This window comes from Taudactylus pleione, unplaced genomic scaffold, assembly GCF_031769625.1.
Source record: "Taudactylus pleione unplaced genomic scaffold, aTauple2 ptg000125l, whole genome shotgun sequence".
Taxonomy (NCBI): Eukaryota; Metazoa; Chordata; class Amphibia; order Anura; family Myobatrachidae; genus Taudactylus; species Taudactylus pleione.
This window is the reverse complement of record NW_028284527.1, coordinates 6,378,998-6,401,922: the sequence shown is the minus strand read 5'-3', so window position 1 is coordinate 6,401,922 and position 22,925 is coordinate 6,378,998. Positions and strand designations below refer to the sequence as shown.

The following is a 22,925-nucleotide window of genomic DNA, read 5'->3' as shown; positions in this document are numbered from 1 at the left end:
CCGGACCTGACTCTGCTGTCTTTGACGGCGTGGCTGTTGAGACGGCCATGTTAAGGTCCAGGGGGTTTTCCAGCTCTGTAGTGCAAACTATGCTAAGGGCTCGGAAACCATCTTCTGCAAGGATATACCATCGTGTGTGGCATACGTTCTTCCAGTGGTGTCGACCTAGAGGTTATGCCCCTCGGGAGTTCCGTCTGTCTAGAGTGTTAGCTTTCTTACGGGCGGGACTGGACCATGGGCTTCGCCTTGCGTCTCTGAAGGTGCAGGTGTCTGCCCTGTTAGTATGGCTCCATCGTAGGATTGCTGCAATCCCTGATGTGCGCACCTTTATGTAGGGTGTTCTTCGAATTCAGCCACCTTTTGTTCCACCGGTGGCACCTTGGGATTTAGCTGTGGTCCTGAGGGCTCTCCAGGGACCGCCGTTTGAACCTCTGGGCTCAGTGGACCTTAAATGGCTGACAGCTAAAACAATTTTCCTTCTGGCCATTGCTTCGGCCAGACGTGTTTCTGATTTAGGGGCTCTCTCCTGTAGACCCCCTTTTCTGATTTTTCATAGGAACAGGGCGGTGCTGCGCACTCATCCTGGATTCCTTACTAAAGTTGCCAGCTTTCAACTCACCTGACCTGTCAGTGGGTGAGGCCACTTTGGACGTTGTGCGGGCCTTAAGGATTTTTGTTGACCGCAATTCTTCGTTTCGGTAGTCGGACGCCTTGTTTGTCCTCTATGGCTTCCGTAAAAAGGGTTGGCCTGCTTCAAAGCAGACTTTGGCAGGTTGGATTCGTATGGCAATTTCTGAAGCTTATCTTCATGAAGGCCTTCCGGTTCCATTCTCTGTGAGGGCTCATTCCACTAGGTCCGTGGGTCCTTTGTGGGCAGCTCGACGTGGTGCCTCTGCTGTCCAGATCTGCAAGGCTGCCACGTGGTCCTCGGTCCATACCTTTTGTGAGGTATTACGCGTTTGACACCTTTGCCTTTCAGGATGCTTCCTTCGGGCGGCGGATTCTCCTTTCAGCACAGGAGCGTCCCCACCCTTAAAGGATACTGCTTTGGGACATCCCCATGGTATCCTGTGGATACCCTATGGACCCTGATGTAGAAAATGAGATATGATAAGAACTTACCTTTGTTATCTCTATTTCTACGAAGTCCAAATGGTTCCACAGGACTCCCGCCCTGTCGCACCTGTGCTGCAGATGGGCTTTGCTCTGGTCACCGGTTTTTCCATCTCCCTCTGGTGAGAATGTGATTCTTGTGTGTGTCCAGATCTTTTTTCTCTCTCTTCCTTCTCTTCCTCCGGCCTATGGCTTGGTACGTAACTGAGATGCCTTGGCTCGGGGGCGGGGTATAGGAGGGGGACCTTAGTGCATCCTGGGAGGCTGAAAACTTTAACTCTATGGTGCCCGATGCCTGACGTCATCACCTATACCCCAAGGTATCCTGTGGAACCCTATGGACTTCGTAGAAATACAGATAACAAAGGTAAGTTCTTACCATATCTCATATTATTACAATGAGATAGCCAGACATATTTTAATTGTTATTCTATGATATACAAGAGGTCAAAAAAAAGGTCACAAGGTAATAAAGACACTAGTGGGGGAAATCTGTTCATTCAAATGGCATATGTACTTTGCTGATGTATTCTAGCTCTTTTTTAGATGTAAATATCTAAAAATTACTTTTACAAATGTTTATAGTTGCTTTATTGTTCTAATTCCCATTATCTCTGAAAACAAAACGGAATAGCATTGGTAAGCCCCAACTGGTCATTGATTGCGTGGGATTTGCAACAAGAAGAATTTGCAATGTAATAGTGGATTTTTCCATTGTTGCTAATTCCTTTCAAACAATATCCACATTGGGAACAATTATTTTCTTTTCTATTCAAGGCAAACTATAGTTTTCATAGCGCCGTATAGTGAATAATCAAAGTAACAGTAAAACGTGACATATCCTAGATACAGTAAATGTAAGTTTGCATATCTTTGGAACAACAGAGTAATAAACTAATATACTAGTCAGGAAGTTGGTTACCTTTCTGTGGTATGTTAGGTAAAAAGTTGTCAAGTTGACATGAGAATGAGAGGTCTGATGGAGCGGCATTTCTGTAAGTGTTTTACCCCTAAACCTACCACACACACACAGCCCTTCCTCCCTTGCAGCCTAACCCCAACCTCACCCCACATCATAACCCTAACCCTCCCGGCGGCACACAATCCTAACCTTCAGCATTCTGAGAATGTAGACGTATTGCATGTTTTCATGTTGAACAATGTTGACATGGCAATAGTCGACCATGTGACCAGGTCCCCCTCACTGTATCTTGGCAGAGAGGGAAAGGCAGTTCAATCAATCCAATACGTACCCCACGAACGGCGAACACTTGGAAAAAAAGAATACTTACATTTCTAGCAGTGTCACACAATATCAGCCTCCTCTGCGAAGCATCGGGTCTGTGCGAAGCAGCGGGTTAGTGCTATTTACTCCATCTGTTTCCTAATCCCCAGATTCTGTGCATGCGCCAGTGAAGTACATAGTGAGTATATAGGGAAATATCCCACAGCAAAGAACTATTTATATCATTACAGAAAGACTGACTTGAGGGATAAAATGCGAACGCCTGTAACCTTGTGCTAAGCTATAAAATGGTAATATTGTGATTAAAGAATGCGCTAACTCTAGCACCAGCCACAAGCTATTGAGTCCATATTTACATACAACAGTGTGTGATGATTCTGTATTCTCAAAAGAACTAAATGGTCAAAATTGCACTGAATAATGTATGCTATAGAGTTTATTTGCTTTTTTTGGTATACTCTGACATAAAGTTTTTCTTGAATCTTGTTTGGTTGTCTATAGCAGACATGAGGCAACAGCACCTGCTCAGCTGACACGATGTGGAATAAGAGACCTCTTGAAGAGCAGTTTAAATCAGTTGTCCATCTCCCCATTTATAACACACAGAACTGCTCAGCCACAGTACACCAGACCCTGCTTTGCCAGCATACAACTTTCAGTTCCAGTACCCACTTCTGTGGCAGTATCTATTTCCAGGTTAAAAATCCAATTTACAGTATACATGTCTCCATTAGCATTGGCAGTATAGGGGTCTGGAATGTCATGATACAGCTTTTATTCAAACTTCTGAGAGTGTGCACATATTGCTTTGGTGATATTTGTAGCAATCACCTCATTACATTAGTTTTATGCTTCTGGTAATTAGGCATTGGTATTTTCCTCTATTAAAGGGAGCGCCAGTAGACACATTTTCAAAAGGAGAGACTATACCTCATGATGATAAGACCAAATTGTTGAAGGCCTCCTTTTTACAATACTGCAGGTAAGGAAAAAAAAAGTGTATACATTTTAAGAGGAGTTTAATTTTAATTGTCTTATTCCCTCCAGACCAGCTATATAAGTCAGTGCGGGCCAGTCCAGAGTAGTGTAGTGCATGCCCTACACAGTAAAATAAACACACCGCTGGCAACGCTGAGTAGTACATTCACTGACACTGACTGTACTACCCGTCAGCGGTGTGTTTGTTTTACAGTTATTGTGTAATGCAGGGGTGGCTAAAACGTTGATCGCGGTCGACTGCGGACACACTGGTGCACCCAGGGCCGGCACCAGGCTGGAGGGGCACCATTGCTCCTTTTGCCGTGTGCTGAGATTTTGTTACCAGCGGGCGCACGACAGCTCCTTCCCTGCAGCGGCAGCCAGAGACTGGAGCTGACTCATGAGTGGAAGGTAAGTATAGTGGTGTGTGTCTGTGTCTTTTATGTGTAAGGGGCATTACTACTGGGTGCACTGCATAAGGGGCACTACTACAGGAGGCACTGCATAAGGGGCACTACTACAGGGGGCATTTCTTAAGGGACGCTACTACATGGGGCATTGTAAAAGGGGCACTACTAGGGGCTACCAGAGTGACGTGAAACCGTGGCGTGGCATGTTGACACAAACCCATATTCAGTGTCCACACTCCTTGTGGCATGTGGTCACGCCCATTTTTTGGCATGTGCGCACACGGTGGGGGTGCATTTTTCATCTTGACCTGGATGCCAAAGACCCTAGTTAACCCCTGTGGTAAGCCTTAACCTAGACTTTTTAACAAGTAAACTACAGCTTAAATATGTGGAAATGCAGTATCTTCCAATGGAGTCATAGAAAAGTACTCAATGTGTATTTTAAAATCCTGTTTTTACTATCATCCTTTGAGAGTCACTGGACCATGGGGGTATCAGACAGTTGCAATGCACCACACCTTATGGCCAAAACTGATGTCCTTTGCTACAGCACATTGATTTTGTACAATTTTGTAAATGTATGCCTCGAGGACAACGCCCACAAAGCACCACACTGATCTGTTAGAACACTGGTTTTAAGTGCGACATTGAGAAACTCTTTTTTTCTTAAGCATCATGATTTCAAACAGTTGTGCAACTTACTAATGGTTATAGGTAGCGTCTTTGAGGAAGATAACACAACAGGCCTTTGATCATCCTGATAATGTCTACAAACACATTGGCTAGTCTGGTGCTATTTGCAGCACTCTGACCCTTTCTGTTTTACCTTTTACAAACTATGCAGAAGCAACACCACTGGAAGAATTGGGTAAATTAGGTAAATGGGTCTCTGTGTGTCCCTGGTAATGTATCAGAAGTTCGCCACCTTGTGGTTCAACCAAAATGTAGACATCTGTTCGACACATCTCTCCACATTCTGCTGAAAATTATGTAGGTGGACTACTTCCTAGGTGCAGGTCCCTGTTCAGTTAGTTGGCCTTCGAATTTTCCACTGCTGGTAGGAACTCCAGCAATATTCTGAAACCTTTTTTATTGTGTTCTTGCTCGTTGCACATGAACTTTTTGTGCATTGTTGATGGGGATAGTTATCACCACCTCTGGACTTCAAAACAGCAGTCATGACTTCCAAATAGTGTTTGAACACTCATGGAGCCATCACCAAACCGAAATGCAGAGCCAAAAGTGAAAATGGTGAAACTGAGATGTCAAATCGAATTGTGACCTTCACAGAAAACATGCAAGAGCTATGGCATTCAGATTTGATAGTAGTGGCAAATTGGTCCTCCAATGCGGTGTATCCTCTTCACGTGGATTCTCACATTTGTTCGTATCATTCTTGGTAAGGGATAAGAGGTTTTTTTTCTACCTGAAACTTATGTTCAATTGTGGTCCAGAAAGAAAGAAAAGCAACTAATTTTTATCTCTGAAACTGCACTGACTTCTCACTGCCGTAGATGTGTAGTACCTGGGAAACGTCCTCTGGCAAAGAAGATCTGGTTTAGTTATGCTTGCTCTAGTCTCCTTTGTGGAGAGGAGGTGCTCCAGATCTACTCAAACCTGTGTATTTTCCAAAATAAGTGAGGGGCAAGGTTACACACCAACAATTTTATTTTGTAAAAAAATAGCTCATATGAGCCTTTATTAATGCAACAAGATGTACAGGTACATATCATAAAAAATGTAAACGTCCCGGTATAAAACAATAGCCCGTTTCTCCGTGCAACATGATGTACAAACATGAGTTCACGCAGTGTCTTTTTATTCTGTGATGAGGGTGCAACCATTGAACTCCTAGGGGTAAATTTACTAAGACTAGCTTTTTTTTTTTTTTTTTTTCAACTCTATTAGCTTCACCTAAACTCGGGTGATTTGAAGCCCCTGAGACTCGCAAATTTACGAAGAAGGGAGTTTAGCTGGAGTGAGACGGCCGATGGTGAAGCAGAACGAGATTTCTCTGCCGAGTAGCAGGTTTTGCAGGAGATGACTCACCTGAGTAGCAGGTTTTGCAGGAGATGACTCACCCGAGATTGCAGTGTCTTCTCTCTGCAAAACTCTCCCGAGCAAGCAGTCTGCACATATCAGTGAGATATGTGTAAGCTGCTTGTGTTGTACCTGTAAAAAAACAGGTTAAAAGTGTTAACCTGTTTTTAACAGGTTAACACTGGGGCTTAACCAGCCCCAGGCTTGCCAGCCTGTCCTGGTTTCTAAGATTACAAGGAACAAAACGTGTAGGGTTCCCCCGTGATTTAGAAACCAACACCAGGCTGCAGGGACAGTCCTGATTTTAAATATAGGGGGGAAAAAATTGCATAGGGTCCCCCCTATATTTTAAACCAGCACCAGACCAAAAACGTCCGGGCTGTAATGCCACAGCCCGGAGACCCTTTCACCGGGGCTCCAGGTCCAAAGCATTAGCAGCCCAAGCCAGTCAGGCCAAGCCGGGGATCTCAGGGGAGGTGGAGACCCCCCCAAAAAAGAGGTCCCCCCTCTCCCTTAACCACAGGCTTGGTCTGAAGCCCGGGGCTCTTCCCCGCACCCCTGAAGCATTGGGTACAGGGGTAATAAAGTGTAGAGCAGCCGCTGATTGGCTCCGGCTACTGACAGCTGTATTAAAAAACAATGTATAGATATTTAGCAGAAACAATCATGGCTGAGTGAGATGGGATGCAGCAGAAAATAGGGGTGGATATCATTCTGATACAAATAAAAATCAAAGATGATATTAGGCAATAATAAAAATCTTTTATAAAAAAGAATGTATTAAAAACATGTCTGAAAATTTGTCACACATATTGAGCATCATATGGAGACTCAAATGACAATAGTGTAGTATATGGATATCAAAATAAACTAAAGATAGAAACCATGAAAGATTGACAGCTTGGGTGTTATGTGGAGAAAGATATAGAACCATTTTAAAAAGTACAAGTCTGGATCGTTTTTGTTATAATAATTAACAAGTAAAGGCATGGACTAGAGAAGGAAAATAAATAGGTCTTGTGCCTTCAAGTGAATTAAGGAGACTTGACAGGACAAGCTAAAAAACAATGGGAATTTTCTCACAAGTTGTAAACAAATAAGACATAAGTAATGTTATTGGATTAGAGGGAGTCGCCAAGAACCATAACAAACACTGACCCAGATGACCTAGAAGATTGAAAGAGAAACTAGGAATGGGACATCAAAAAAAAAAAAAAAACAGCAGTAGTACCAGTGTTTTAATATTGGTCATAAAACATTGTTTAGTCCAATTGATTTAAAAAAAAAAAAAAAAAAAAAACAGTCTACTTAAAATACCCTACTTGGAATGTTGTTAGGTAGCCAATTTATTTCAAATAACAAACCACATATATAATATTCATACACTTAACTTTTCATCTATGAGTAATAGTTTGATTAATGTGCACTTTGTCAATAATAACTTTCCGTTAAATCCCTCCTATATTTAGAATACACATTAATCAGCATGCCATGCAGGGGTGTGAAAACCCAACCTCATGTACTGCAGTCTGATATTTAATGTGCTATTTACTTCTGCAAATGAAGCGTCATAATTTTAACTAACATGAAGCAAGTTGTAATTTTTAGTTTAAACCATTGCAGCTAACCAAATCTATGTAATGTGCAGCCATACACTACATAGATTTTCTTAGCTGCACTGGTTAACTTTAAATTAACTATTCTGACTAGATTCATATATTTAGAATTACAAGGCTTCCTACTGTATGTAGGAGCATATAGCTTGTTTTGTGTCTGTGCGTGGTATACGATGTGATGAGCTTGAGACCTGTGTATTGGTATGCTGAGTTTTGTCCGTTTTAAATACAGGGGTATTTAAATAAAGGCACACATTTCTCCTGTACTTATGTGCCGGGAGCCAATCAAAACTTGCGAGGTCGAGGAAACATTGGATCCTCACCGTTACATTGTTAACCATCGGAACCAATCCGTCGATGGTTCCAATTAAACATCATTTGATTCCTATCCCTAATCGAAACACTCAATTACAGGAGGTCTGACGCGTATAAGAAACAATGCCAGGGAATAATTTATTGAGCTGCATTTAAATGCTTTAATATTGTTGTGTGTGAGTCCAGCCTTAGTCTCTCTTCTGCTGCGTAACACTGGGTTACCTTTGTAAGCATAATCCATATGTCATTACCAACAAGTAACATGTATTTTATAGATAATCAATGTTGTGCTCATCATAGTGAACATCTACAGTATTTATTTATAAATTGTCTCCTATGTCAAGTTTGTAATATATAATTTCTGTAGGAAAGATATAGTTGTGGCACAGAGCATGGTGGACAGCCTTTTCTCTCCTGATATGGATTTGGAGACTGATAGTGAACTAGATCAGGCAGTTACTCAGATAAGTATGGACTTGGTGGATGACTATCCAGCTTCTGACCCCCGATGGGCTGAATCTGTACCAGATGGTAAGTATTATGTTATCATCAATGACGTCTGAGAGCATATATAAATGTATAGTTTGTGTTGTCCACCTATCAAGGGAACATGAGTATCAGTTGATATTTTGATATGCTTGTATCAGCCACATCTTAGCTTATCTTTTATATGTGTGTGTACATTTGTGAATGGGAGGTAGTTGAAATCCCGACAGCCTTGATGCAGGCGCTCACAATGCCGGCACCGGAATCCTGGCGACAGTAAGTAGTGCGGTTAGGGGGAGTGGTTGGTGTTAAGCACTAGGAGGAGGGGGGAGTATTAGGCACTAGGGGGGAGGGTTAAGTTTAGGCGCGAGGTTAGCTTTAGGGTGCGGGAAGGGGGAGGGGTAGGGTTAGGATACTTTTCGATAGGTGTCGATATCCTAAAGCTGGGTACACACTTAGCAGATATATCTGCAGATAATTGTGGTTCATACACACTGAACAACCATCATCTTCTATCTGCGGTCGCGTACTGCTGGCCGGGGATCGCACCGTGACCCCCTCCCCGTGGCTGCCGCTGCAAGTGCACGGGCGGTCGGCTGATCGCCCGTACACACAGCATGATGGACAGATATATCTGCCATCGGCTGTGCAGCACAGCCAACGTGATATGTCTGTGAACAACGTTGTTCACATATATATATTGCTGGTACACACTGACTGACGGGCATACAATATATTGGCTGATCAATTGATCGCCCAATATATCTGCCAGTGTGTACCCAGCTTAACCCAGTCTGTATACTAGTGTTAGGATTCTGGCCGCTGGGATCCTGAGCACGGCATCCCATACCCAACTCTTTGTGAATATCTAAAGTATTATTTAAAAAAAATGACTAATGGATCAGGAGTGCTAAACATTGTTGCTGCACTTTTTGTTTGTTAGTTTTCTTTTTGTTATTCCTCACTATGTCTTTCTTTACAGAGGCAGCTGGCTTAAGTAATACTTCCCTCATTATTTTGCATCAGTTGGAAGATAAAATGAAGGCACACTCCTTGTTCCTGGATTTTCTTCATCAGGTTAGGCGGTTTACTGCTATTTAACTACAACTTTCATAATTAGAAGCCTAAGGAAGACACTTTTTGATTGGTCTGCCACAATAAGCTACGCATATGGATGGCTAAAACAGTGTTCACTCCAATTGGAGCCAACTTGTCATGATACCGTTCCCAGCATGCTTATTGATTGTTCATATTGACAGTTATTATTTTGATAAAGTTATTAATTTGCAGCTCAGTATTTGAACTTTTTGTAGAGAGTGATACAAAGAGAAATGAATGACACAAACCCAGTAACTAATACACCGTATATCTGAAATGTGTATTTTATTATAAATCCAATATGTGAAACTATGTGGACACTGGTTTCTTTAACCTGAAAACATAAAGCAAAATGGTTTCTTGATTTCAACCCAGCACATTACAAAAATATAATTGTACTTTACAACACTGCTATGAATTCATAGCAGTAGGCATACAGGCTAAAACATTTAAACCAATACATAGTAATACAGTTCTCCAAGCTTACACGCAGGACAACTTTGTATACATACAGCTAAGTACAAGTTAGCACTCTTTTGCAGTGACAGAATGCACACTGGTAAAGAGTTGTACTGTACACAAACAATATGTAACATATTTGCATACAGCTCAAGATGTCATTTTATAATAGATTTCGATCTTTCAGAATCCATACTGCACATTAGGCACGTATAATGTTAATGTAGTCTGGGTTTAGGGTGTTTTTATCTATCAGTCATCTAAAGAGAACCTGTCAGTTTTCAGTTAACTGATAGTCTATGTGGGACCTAGAAGACGATAAAGCTTTCCTATTATATCCTAATCTGGGGAACACTGAAGCTGGGACATGAGGGAGAGGGAGCAGTAGGCACTAAAATAGTTAATGGATGAAACTCCCCCTGCCTTATATACCCTCCCTTTCCCCTAGCTACTCAGTTATTTATTTATTTTTTTTAGTGCATGCAGAAGAAAGGCACGAAGTTAGGGCATAAATTTTGTGTTTTAATTTCTTGTTTCTTATTTAATTTCTACTTCTGGGTCCATAGGGGGGTCCACAGGGTTGACCTTGGGGTATAGCTGGATCTGGATCCATGGGCACCACACAGTGAAAGCTTTAGCTCCCGGGATGCAATTGGTCCATCCCCCTCTATACCCCCCCCCCCCCCCGCCCCCGAGCCACAGGCATCTCAGTTTTAGTTGGTGCACTGCCGGAGTCAGGTCACCGTTAGCGCAGGTGGGCTGTTTAGCAGCCCCTAAGCTTATTTTATTTTATGAGTTTTTACATTTTATTTTTACTCCTCTTAAGAGTGGCAGCGTCGGACTGTCCATTGGACGTCCAAGCTGCCGCTCCTACACCCCGCCGGTGCCGCAACGCCAGTACAGATCTGGGTATCGTGGCTGTACCCCATAGTCTGTATTTGCTGGGCTCTGGGGGAATCCCAAGTCTGCATCCGGATCGCCGGGGATCACGTTAGACGCAAGCGGTGACCCACGAGTGCATGCATTTTTTTGTCCTCCGGTCTCTGGGGACAGACCAGAGGCCCTAGTGGTGGCGGGCACCCCCTCTCAGGAGGCATACCCTGTGTGTCCACTAGACCACCAGGGAGTAATTTGCCGACAGCGGGAACCGGCGTCCTAGGGGTTAAATGCTAGCCAAGGGTGAGAGCCTTCCCTGTCTAGCGGCTCCTCCCCTCAGCTCAGTGCGCCTTTCTGCTCGGGTTTGGCGTCACTGAGCTGCATCCTCCTGCGGCCACTACTCCTCTGAGGTCTCCGGCGGCCATCTTTGTCTACTGGTGACAGCGCAGATTGCTCAGGCAGCTTGTGGTCCGGTCCCCCTGTGTACCTCTCCCCTGCTAAAGGTCAGTGTACACAGCGCTATAGTCCTCCCAGACGCTGAATCTGGGCAGGTTGATTGTAGTGGTAACGGTGCAGTGAGTATTCTTCTGCATGGTATGTGACTTTTGCTAGTGCTGACTGTCTGTGCATTATTTCCTTAATACTGTCAGTCTATACCTATCCCTTTTTTCTCCTACAGCCCTGGCAGGTGTGTGGAGGAAGGGCTGCTCTCTGATCTCATATATAAATTAAAGTATTTGTGAGGTCTGTCACATACAGTTGCTTGCTACATCTGTGGACTGGTGTGTTGCACGCTTGTGGGTTTTTCCAGTGGTCCGCCTTTGTGCTTCCCGATTATTTATATATCTGTATATATATTTATATTATGTCTGACAAGGAAGTAGAGTGCTCCGCTGCTCCCACTCTTCTCCTGCAGACGCTGCGCTGTGGGAGTAATTAAGGAGGATTTATCACAGGATGGGCTGTGTATGAGGTGTTTTCAGTTGGCTTGGCCCTCCAACCCCCCAACTATGGGACAGTACCCTCCTTGGGCGGTGTTTTACCAGGTGCTGGCCTCCATAGCGGATCGCCTGGTGGTCCCAGTTACCACAAACTGCTATTCTCCCGTCGCAGAGTATCCCGCAATTATTGCAGTCTTCCCCTGGGCCTCAAGCTGTTAATGTCTATTCAGGGGTGCCGCTATATGTGCAGCCTCCACAGGTGGCGCCACATTCGGTCGTCCCTTTTTAGGGACTCTCACGAGGGGGGGGTCAGCTACCCTGGCTGGATGTGTTTTCTAGTTCAGTCCTGAATTGAGCCGCTTATTCAGCTTTTCAATCTATGCTGAAGAGTTACAAGACCCATAGGGCATCGAAACGCCCTATTGTGTCGTCCCAGTCTACGCAACTGTCAGACCCTGTTGCGTCCTCAGATGACGGGGAATTGCCTGAGGACTCTGACTCGGATTCTCCTGTCCAGGAGGTGGTAACTAAGCCTTCTATTAAGGCGACAGCATTGGTACGGGCGGTGCGATCCATCCTTGACATAGAGGATGATGCCCCGGCCCCTAATTCCAAACAGGCTAAAGTGGTTGTAGCTGTTTTTCCTCTCGCTGACCAGTTGACTGACCACATGGCGGAGGCCTGGCAGTCGTCTAGTAAGAGATTCCAGCCGCAGAAACGTTTGGCGTCTAGCTACCCGTTTCCTGCAGGGCATTGCAAGAAGTAGGGATCCCGCCTGCGGTGGATTCTCATGTTACTCGCTTAATCAAAAGTGCTACGCTGCCCTTACCCTCCATCTCCTCCCTAAAGGATTCTACAGATAGGAAAGTGGAAACTGCTTAAAGTCAATTTATTCTCTCGAAGGGCTGTGGCCCATCCGTCTCTGGCTATGTCCTGGGTAGCTAAGGCCTTTGAGAGCAGGTCCAATGTACTTGAGGACAACTTTACTGAGGAAGTTCCTGAGGTCCAGAATGCTCTGGTGGGGCAGATGAGAGATGCCGCTACCTATATTGACTAAGCGGCTTTGGATGCCAGTCTGCTAACCTCCAGAGTCTCGGCCGCAGCTGTGTCTGACCACCGCCCTTTGTGGTTGCGTTCTTGAAGGGCGGATGCTGATTCCAAGAAAGGCCTAGAGGCCTTGCCCTTTATAGGGGAGTTATTGTTTGGTCCTGATTTGGACAAACTTGTAGACACCCTGCAAAGTCTAAGTCGGCTTTTCTGCCTTCAGCTACTGCGCCTTCCAAGGTTAGGACCTCTGCATTTCGGTCCTTTCGTATTCAAGGAAAGTCCAAGGGTCAGTCCTTCCCCAGGCAAGCGGCCACTAAGGCAGCCTCTAAACCTAAGAAGCAAGCTTGGGGTGCTCGACGCCCTACTTCCAAGCCGGTGGATCAACCCTCTGCCTGATGGGAGGGGCCTCCCGCTGGGGGATGCCAGAGTGGGAGGCCAACTTCTTCTATTCACCCAGTGCTGGTACAACACCACCCCGGATGCCTGGGTACAAGAAGTGGTCTATCGTGGGTACGTCCTCTACTTTCGTCACCAGCCTCCCCACCAGTTTTTCTGCAAAGGTCCTTCTTCAAGCGAAGCCAAGACCCTGCAGATTCAGGAGGCCATAGAGTCCTTGCTGAGAGCAGGGGTTGGTATTCCAGTCCTGCCTTCTCAACGCGGGACAGGTTACTACTCTACTCTTTCTGGTTCAAAGCCCAATGGGTCTCATCGGCCTATTCTCAACCTGAAGTCTTTGAACAAGTTCCTCAGAGTGCCCAACTTCAGGGTGGAAACTTTGCGTTCCATCTTTCTGGCTATAGACCCTGGGGACTACATGGTTTCCCTGGACATCCAGGACGCATACCTTCATGTTCCCATAGCGCCTTCACACCAGCGGTATCTGCGGTTTGCTATACGGCAGAACCACTTCCAGGCTCTACCCTTTGGCCTCTCCATGACCCCAAGGGTTTTCACCAGGATTATGGCAGTCATGGCCAGGGTATACGGTTTCTTCCGTATCTCCATGACCTCCTGGTGCTGGCAGGTTCTGGGGGTACTTCTACAACATCTACACCTGACGATCGCTTGTCTGCAAGCGCACGGATGGCTAATAAATTGGAAGAAATCCTCCCTAATTCTCTCACAAGGATGGTCCATTTTGGAGCCCTTCTAGATTCTCGGCAGCAGAGGATCTTTCGGTTGCATTCCAGGTCCCTGCAGAGGCTGATTATATCCAAATGGAATGGGTTGCCACACCGGATCAAGACTCAGATGCTGGTATCCGACATCTCATCTCACCAACGGTCGCCCCTTTTTGGATCCCAGACTGGGTTCTCCTGACAACGGATGCCAGTCTCCGGGGTTGGGGTGCAGTGACAGGTTCACTCTCACTTCAGGTCCGTTGGACAGTGGATGAAGCAATTCTTCAGATCAACATTCAGGAAATTCGGGCCGTGTATCGGACCTTCCAGTTGTCAAGTCACGTTCTTCACTGAAGAGCTGTCCGTGTTCAGTCCGACAATGCCACCGCGGTGGCATACATCAACCATCAAGGGGTCAATCACAGTCGGGCAGCGATGACAGAGGTGTCACGCATCCTGTCTTAGGCGGAGTGCCATCTTCCAGTCATCTCGGCAGTGTTCATTCCAGGAGTCCTCATTTGGGAGGTAGACTTCCTCAGCCATCACGATGTGCATCCCAGGGAATGATCACTTCACCAAGAGGTGTTTCAGCTCCTTGTGGAAAAGTGGGGCCTGCCGGAGTTGGACCTCATGGTGTCCCATCACAATCACAAGTTGCCTGTGTACGGGTCCTGGATAAGAAATGCACAAGCAAGTCTGGTGGACGCTCTGGCGGTCCGGTGGACCTTCCAGTTTGCATATCTCTTCCTTCCGATATCCCTTCTCCCTCGGGTTCTTCGGAAATTCAAGCAGGACGGCGGCAAGCTTATGCTGATGGCCCAGACGTCCTTGGTACTCAGATCTTCGGAGTCTCTTCATCGACACTCCGTTCCTTCTGCCTTAACGTCCAGACCTGTTGTCTCAGGGTCCCTGCCTTCATCCGTACCTGGGTCGTCTGTCTTTGACGGCTTGGCTCTTGAGACATCCATCTTAAGGTCCAAGGATTTTTTCTGGCTCAGTCATTGGCACGAGGCTTCAGGCACGTAAGCCTGCCTCTGCCAGGATTTACTACAGTGTGGCATTCTTATTTTCAATGGGGTGCCTCAAGACATTACGATCCTCAAGTGTTTCGTGTTTCTAGGATTTTGGCATTCCTTCAGTCTGGTTTGGACCTTGGCTTACATCTGTCTTCTCTGAAGGTTCATATCTCTGCACTGTCTGTGTGGTTTCGGCATAGGTTTGCTTCTTTACCAGATGTCTGCACATTTTTCCAGGGTGCTCTCAGTATTCAGCCTCCCTTTGTGCCCCCAGTGGCTCCTTGGGATTTGGCGGTGGTTCTTCGGGCCCTCCAGTGGCCTCCATTTGAACCCCTTGAGTCTGTGGAGTTCAAGTGGTTGGCTACTAAGACTTTTTCTCCTGGCAATTGCTTTGGCTAGGAAGGTTTCGGAATTGGGGGTACTTTCCGGTTATGCTCCCTTTCTGATTTTTCACCAGGACAGGGCAGTGCTTCGGACTCGCGCTGGTTTTTTGCCTTTCGGCTGGTGAGGCTTCATTGGATGTGGTCTGTGCTCTCAGAATTTATGTGGACCGGACTAGTTCTGTTTGGAAGTTGGATTCCTTGTTAGTCCTCTTTGTTTGTTTGTTGGCCGGCCAACCCCTCTTGTGAAAACCAAACTGTAGCTAGATGGATTCGTTTGGCTATTTCTGAGGAGGAGTTGCCTGTTCCAGCCGCTGTTAAATCTCATTCTACTCGGTCTGTGGGCCCCTCGTGGGCTGCTAGCTGTGGCACCTCAGCTGTTCAGAGGTGTAAGGCGGCCAACGTGGTCTTCCATCCAGACCTTTCTAAGGTTCTATGTCTTTGACGCCTTCGCCTCTCAGGATGCTTCCTTTGGACGCCGGATTCTCCTTTAAGCACAGGAGCGTCCCCGCCCTTAATTGGACTGCACAGGGTGCACGCCCTGATGCACCTGGCTTCATATGGGCTGTGTGGCTGGTCACCGGTTTTCTGTCTCCCTTTCTATGAGTATGGTTCTTGTGTGTTCTAGTCTTCCTTCTCTTTTTTTTTCCTCCGGCCTTGGCTACTTACCAACTGAGGTGCCTGTGGCTCGGGGGCGGGGTATAGAGGAGGATGGACCCAGTGCATCCTGGGAGCTAAAGCTTTAACTGCGTGGTGCCCGTGGATCCAGATCCAGCTTATATCCCAAGGTCAACCCTGTGGACCCTATGGACTTCGTAGAAACAGAGATAACAAAGGTAAGTTCTTACCATATCTCTTGTTTTGGTTAGGTGTCTGAATCCCCTTATGGGATCAGAATATGTAGGAGCGGGCATTACACCAGTGCTGACAAACGGCGTCTGTCCCCCCTGCTGCATCCCGCTCATGGGCTTCAGAAGAAAGTCACTACACCTGTTGGTGCTTGGGACCCTGTAAAATACCCCTGATGGAGTTCACCCACTACCGGCAGTACCAGCTCTGCCGTTGGGCGGAACTTACAGGTCAGGTGACCACGGACTGCTTCCCGTGTTAATTCAAAAGACAGAGCCAGCTGATGTCTTACATGCTGCTGTGACCAGAGGCTGAGGATTGTGGTATTGTGAAAAATAAAGGACCTGAAACTTAGATTTGGTTTTCTGCTTGCATATTGTTTAGTTAGGGTAATTTATTTTATTAGTGTCTTTTCAGTTTCTTTTATTTATTTAGTTAATTAGACTTTGTTTTCTTATTCGTCATTAGTCTTGGACTGCGGGAGGGGGGAGGTTAGGGGGCCGGTAGGGGGGGTTAGGTTTAGGCGCTGCCAGGGGAGGGGGGGGGATAAGGTTAGACACTAAGGGTTGAAGCTTAGGTTGAGGCACTAATTGGGGAGGGTTAGCTTTAGGCACTAACTGGGAGGGTTAGGATGCAGAAAGGGATGGTTAGGGGGTGAAGGGGGAGGGTTAGTATACGTACTGAGCCTATCGGGGTTCTCCGCATCGGGATGCCGCTGTCCGTCTTTTGACAGCTGGCATCCTGATTGCCAGTCTCCCATATCCAACCTGTCTGCAAAGGGAGACAAACCTCCCTAAGCTAAGCAATGGTCTGTACATTATACATGTTTTAAATGTTCTGCTAAACTCCTCCTTCAAGGGAGTAAGGAGCAGGGGGGTCCTTTGTACTGATTGTGTTTTTAAGTGTATAGGGACGGTGCTTTGCACTTTATTTGTACAAGAAAAAAAATTGTCACAGTATGAAGTGTATAATATGCAAACTTTAAAAGGATGTTGTTGGATATGACATGGAGGGATTTACTGAAGTTGCTCGGGGGAATGCTGAGTTGCACAGAAACACATTGTATAATGCTTCTACAGGATTTCGTGGTTAATTCAAATAAACCCTGTGGATGTGTATCTCTATATCAATGAAAGGTTGTCTCTGACAGGAGCCTCTATATTTCTGCACTTCTCTCCCCATTAAGCACATTTTCTCTTTCCACTCGGAGTAGTTGCAAGCACTTGCTATAGATTTTCTGCACATTAGGCAAACAGTAGCCAGTTTTGCTAGTTTCCGTTTATATGTGTGTTTTTTTTTTTCTTTTTAGGTTGGATTGTTCGATCGTCTAAGCACCTGTCAAACCAGAGGAATCACCATGGCAACGCGTCTTTTGCTTTGTGAACATGCAGAAAAGCTATCCGCTGCAATAATTCTAAAGAACCATCACACCAAGCTCCCTCTACTCGTTAACTCTGCTATACAGCTTGCCCTCAACAAAAGGATGTGCTCTGTCCCACAGAATCTTACTGCTGCTGATGTGTTCTTTAGAGAGGTAAGATACATTATTCAAAATGTCTTCCAACTATCTACACTAATATCGTAGATGGACAATCCACATTTTTTGTTTTTTTAAGTACTCCTATGCAAACCAGCAGTGCATTTTAATAATAGAAATTTTGGCATGCATTGTTGTCTAATGGAGGTTAGGCACTTACCAATGTCTGAAATGTACTGTTTCTTTTTCGGGTTCCATAGGGTCCACAGGAATTACCTTGGGGTATGTGGTTGGAGTGATCCAGACACCAAACAGTGTGGAGACCTGCTGGAGGTTGCTGTGATGGGGAACTGGGGCAGACCGCTTCCCCACTAGACCACCAGGGCATATAAGTCTGGTGCTGGGGACACTGGCTGCAGCCATGTTAAAAGCCAGTGCACTCGGAGGGTTGATACAGCCTGGGGGAGGTAGGCTCTCCCCGGCAGCACCTCCCCCAGCCCAGACGCCAATCCAGCGCAAGGTTTTCATGCGTCTGGGTTGCTCCTCTCTGCCTCTTCTGATATAAGACGCCCAGAGACCACTTTCAAGCAGGGTTCGCAACATACGCGCTATAGTGTGTATTTACGTGCTATAGGCACTAAGGGACCCAGTTTTTAAAAGTTCCCGGGTCCTGTAGGACACTGTGTGTGTGTATGCTGCAGCTGCCGTCCCAGTGACTTCCCTCTGTCTCTCCCTACCAATGACCGCGGGCAGGCACTTTTCATCAGCCAACTGGCGTCTGAAATCTGCATCCCGGTCACGTGACACCGCCGGGCTCTCTCTCCCCTCCCCTCACTGATCTCTGAGGTGGAGCTGTGCCGCTATTTGATTTCAGCTGCTGCCTGTTCACTGCACCGCGCGGGCAGGCTGACTGTTACTGTGCTCTGGTGGGCAGGAGCTTCAGCTGCTGCCCGTTCACTGCGCCGCGCGGGCAGGCTGACAGTGTTACTGTGCTCCGGCATCAATGCTCAGGTCTGCTGATACCCTTAGGCTTTCCTTCACCAGCCAGGTCACAGAGTTTTGGGAGGATCGGAGGTTGCAAGCAAGCTGCAACTCTGAAGACACTGCACACCCCGGTACATGGAAACTAGCAGCCTGCCCGGAGGTGGTAAGTACCGTTGGGTAATAGCACTCCCACTGAGGCTCTGCTCACTGAAGCTTACAGCACACTAGAGTAGGATCAGCCTTATGGCATAATGTAAGGATCAGCCTAAACAATACTAAAAATGCCTGCTCCATAGCAAACTTTATCATTCCCACTCCATAGGATTACTGTGACATAGACTTGGCAGTGTTGACATTAGGGTAGGATTACTGCAAAATGGATTATCAACATTTTCATGTTGACACACTGTCAACATGATTATCGTCAACATAATACACTGAACCAGTCTCTTCACTGACCTGCAGTGATGAGTCTGATTATGTGTGTGTGTCATATCATGTAGCTGCTGTGGACACCATACACATGACTTAGGATTCATGCTGACCCTATAACATGTAACAAGCTGCCATCATATAATTAGCATTAAGCACATATAGGGGGAGTCAGGGTGTTACATGATACAGCACTCCCGCTGCAGCCTCTGCGCTTGTACCCTTTAACACAGCGCTGTTATATGGGGACTCATTCATAAGCCAGCGGCCGCTCTATTGCTTAACCTCACCAGGGGCCAGATGTACTAAGCTCTGAAAAGTGATAAACTGGAGAGTGATAAGGAGACAGCCAATCAGCTCCCAACTGTCATTTTTTCAAACACAGCCTGCGAGATGACAGTTGGGAGAGAGCTGATTGGCTGGTACCTTATCACTTTTCAGAGCTTAGTACATCTCCCCCAGGAGCGTAAACAACACTGTCATCCAGGATTATTTAGACATCGAGGCTGTGCACCATCAGCCATGGACTTTTTCTAACAAGGGCGCTGCTCCCCCACTTTACCTCGGCCAAACCCTCCTCGTTTGAAAGCCCCCTAAACCCTTACTTGCCCCCCAGTACTGTACCTGCTGCTATCTACCCTTGTCCCCTCCCTATCCCAGCCCTGCCTGCCCCTAGTCCCTTCCTTGCCCTGCAGTACTGTCGCAACCACTGTCTGCACTTATTCCCTCCCTACACACCCCCAGCACTGCCCATCCATACTCCCCTCTACCCCCAGTTCTACCCCAACTTCTCTCTGCCTTTACCTCCAGCTCTAACCCAACTACTGCTTGCCCTTTGCCCCCTCTACCCCAACTGCCACCAGAACTGTCCCAACTGCTGCCTGCCCTCACCCCGATAATGTGATGGGACCCAGAAACAGGGAAGAAGGACCCCGATTTTTTTTAAAGTGAGGGGTCCCCGGAACCCACAATTTTTTTTGCTCAGCGCGATCACTGTTCAAGTGCTCTATTGTAGCTGCGAATTTCAAGAGGTTTGGTCAGTCTCCCTGTTTTACCTTTCTTTTGGTGGCCAGGTTATACAGAGCGCAATATCCTACTAAGTATATTGCTTAAATGCATTGTATGTGATTTATTCTAGTTCTACCGTGTGTTATACTGCCTTTATATTTTTCTGAAAAAGCCTGTCAGAGCTATCACTGCTATTTCTCCTCATCACTCTGACAGGGTATGGGGGTTTTTCTGTGTACTTCACATTTACTAGATATTTGTGAAGGTGGTCACACTGCATTGTTACCTTTATACGTAATATGCTAATAAAGGGAAACACGAGTTCATGCAATTTAAGACTGTCAGTTGTAACTATCACTGCTATTGCTCCATTTAACCCTCAACTACCAGGTGTGTAGGGGTTAAATGTACTTCACATTTGCTTGTGAAGACTGAGCTGCCCATCCCCCCCCCCCCCCCTCTCCTAACTAATTGGAGATCCTCAGCCGCAATTGAGTGTTTGCTGAGGGGAGATTTGGCCTCTCTCTCCCTCCCTCCATTCTTTCTATTTCTCTCTCTCTCTGATGAGGAGCGTTCCTCTCTAGCAGGGGAGGTTAATTAATTCCTCATTGTAGAAGATGAAGTACCGGCTCCTAAAGCCTAATAAACCTGCTGTTCAGACACCAGCAGGGCCGGCCGGCCCATTACGCCAGGTACGCAGCCGCGTATGGCGCCAAGCTGTAAGGGTACTATGTTCTGAGTCTCGCCGCTGTCCACCACAGCAGCCGGCATCACAATAAGTCACACTGACTTATTATACTATATGCCGCTGCGCTGCCCGCCGGCGCCACCAGTGCTGCAGCCCCGGCCTGGACACTGTCTGTGATTTACAGTACAGCCTGTACTGTCAATCACCGACAGTGTTCAGGCCGCGGCTGAACACTGAGCCATCACTCCGGTGGCGCCATGATGACCACCGCCTCCTTCCAGTTCCCACTGTCTCCAAGACCATCCCACTGTCTCCCAGAATGCCTGTGCGACGCAGGGGAGAGAACTAAAGACATGGAGCAGCCTGTAGGACTGGGACACGGAAGAACAGCCTTTGCCTGCAGAGGGACACACAGCAGGTGAGTCACTGGGGGAACGGGAGGATTAGGAGGCGGTGAAATACTGAGGAGAGGGGGGGAGGCATTACATGTGTGTGGCATAATGTATTTTAAAATGGCATTACATGTGTGGCATAATGTATTATAAAGGGCATTACATGTGTGGCATAATGTATTTTACTCGCAGGATTATTTCAACAGGGGGCGCCAAAATCTATATCCGCTTACCGACTTGGGCCGGCCCAGGACACCAGAAGGTGATTTAGGCTGGATTACCTTAAAGTGAACAGCTGACTAAGTTTATGGGGGAAGCATGGAACACTCCAGCTAACTCTTCAAGATTCCAAAAAGACTAGTGTCTTTTTACCCTCTCCCACAGGGAGAGTGTGTTAGATGGGAAATCCCCCTCCCTACTGGTGATTCTTACGTGACACCTTCCTAAAGGGTTACTCCCCAGAAGTTTGTTTGCACAACTCCCCATCAGATTCTGTCTAGGCCCTTGCCCTCTAGTAGACTATTCATGCCCTGCTAAATTCAGTTGTGATAATCCTGGTTCCTTTAGCTGACAAGGAAGGAGTTATTACACAAATTTGTTTTTGATTCAGAAGCTAAATGGGTCTCATTGCTCTATTCTGAATCAGAAATATCTCAACAGGTTCATTCATGTGCCCAGGTTCCGTATGGAGACCCTACGGTCAATTATGCTGGCAATGGAACCTTGGGATTCCATGGTTCCCTGGACAATACGAGATGCATATCTGTATTTACCTATTGTACTATGCCACCAAAGGTTTTGCTGTTCGTCAGCAACATTACCATTGCCCTTTGGTCTGTCCACAGCCCCACAGGTGTTTGCCAAGATAATGGTAGTCATGACTGCTCATCTTAGAAGGAGTCAGGATACTGCCATACTTGGACGACCTCCTGATATTGGCAGTCTACGAAGGTTTTACATCATCTCCAGCTGACCACTGCCTGTCTACAGGAGCAGAGCTGGGTAGTCGATTGGAAAAAAGTCTTCCCTTTCTCCAATACAGCAGATGGTACATCTGGGGGCGCTACTGGATTCCCTGGCACAAAGGGTCTTTCTACCAGTCGACAAGATTTCGGCTCTACAATTGCGGGTGTGCAAATGGCTCTGCAATCAGAGGGTATCCATTTACTCAGCAATGCAGGTCCTGGGGTCCATGGTATCCACTTTTGACATAGTGGAATATGCCCAGGTCCTTTCCAGGCCTCTGCAGTGACTGATTATCTCCCGGTGGAACGGGCAGTATCATCTGATATGGTCCCAGACAATCCTTCTCTTTCGGGAAGTTCGGTTTTTCCTATCATGGTGGCTGAAAAAGTCTCATCTGAACAAGGGTCACCCCCCTTTTGGATTCCAAGGTGGGTGTTGGGGCGCGGTGACATACCTTTCAGGCAAGATGGACTACTCATTAAAGTCATCTATCCATAAACATCCTGGAACTTTGAGCAGTGTACAGAGCACTCATTCAAGCACAGGATTTCCTAAAGGCCATTCCAGATCCAGGCCGACAAGACGACCGCAGTAGCCAACCTCAATCATCAGGGAGGCACGCGAAGGCGGTCAGCCATGAAGGAATTTGCAAACATTCTGGTGTGGGCAGAATGTCATCTTCCGGCAATATTCATCCACGGAGCCTTAAACTGGGAAGCAGACTTCCTAAATTGTCAGAACATACACGCCGGGAACGGGCTCTTCATCCGGATGGCTTTCAGATCCTAGTGGACAAATGGGGACTACTAGAAATATACCTGATGGTGTTACAATCACAAGGTCCCCAGGTATGGATCCAGAACCAGAGACCCCTCGGCCGCCTTCGTGGATACTTTGGCTGTATGGTGGGACTTCAATCTGGCATAACGATTTCCTCCAATCTCCCTCCTCCTAAGGGTTATCAAGAAATTCAAGCAAGAGAGCGGC

At 46.5% G+C, this 22,925-nt stretch overlaps 1 protein-coding gene across 3 annotated transcripts in view; it reads left to right on the top strand.

The window, feature by feature from the left end:
* The window catches only part of NUP133 (nucleoporin 133), a 238,180-nt gene that overhangs the window by 124,021 nt on the left and 91,234 nt on the right, over positions 1-22,925 (top strand). For all 3 annotated transcript variants that reach the window (XR_015878408.1, XM_088472517.1, XM_088472518.1), the window contains exons 12-15: positions 3,250-3,341; positions 8,086-8,249; positions 9,187-9,281; positions 17,301-17,525. Coding sequence is in view for 2 of the 3 variants with exons in the window: in XM_088472517.1 (XP_088328643.1) it covers positions 3,250-3,341; positions 8,086-8,249; positions 9,187-9,281; positions 17,301-17,525 (576 nt within the window). In the remaining variant the exon portion in view is untranslated. The remainder of the gene's footprint in view (positions 1-3,249; positions 3,342-8,085; positions 8,250-9,186; positions 9,282-17,300; positions 17,526-22,925) is intronic.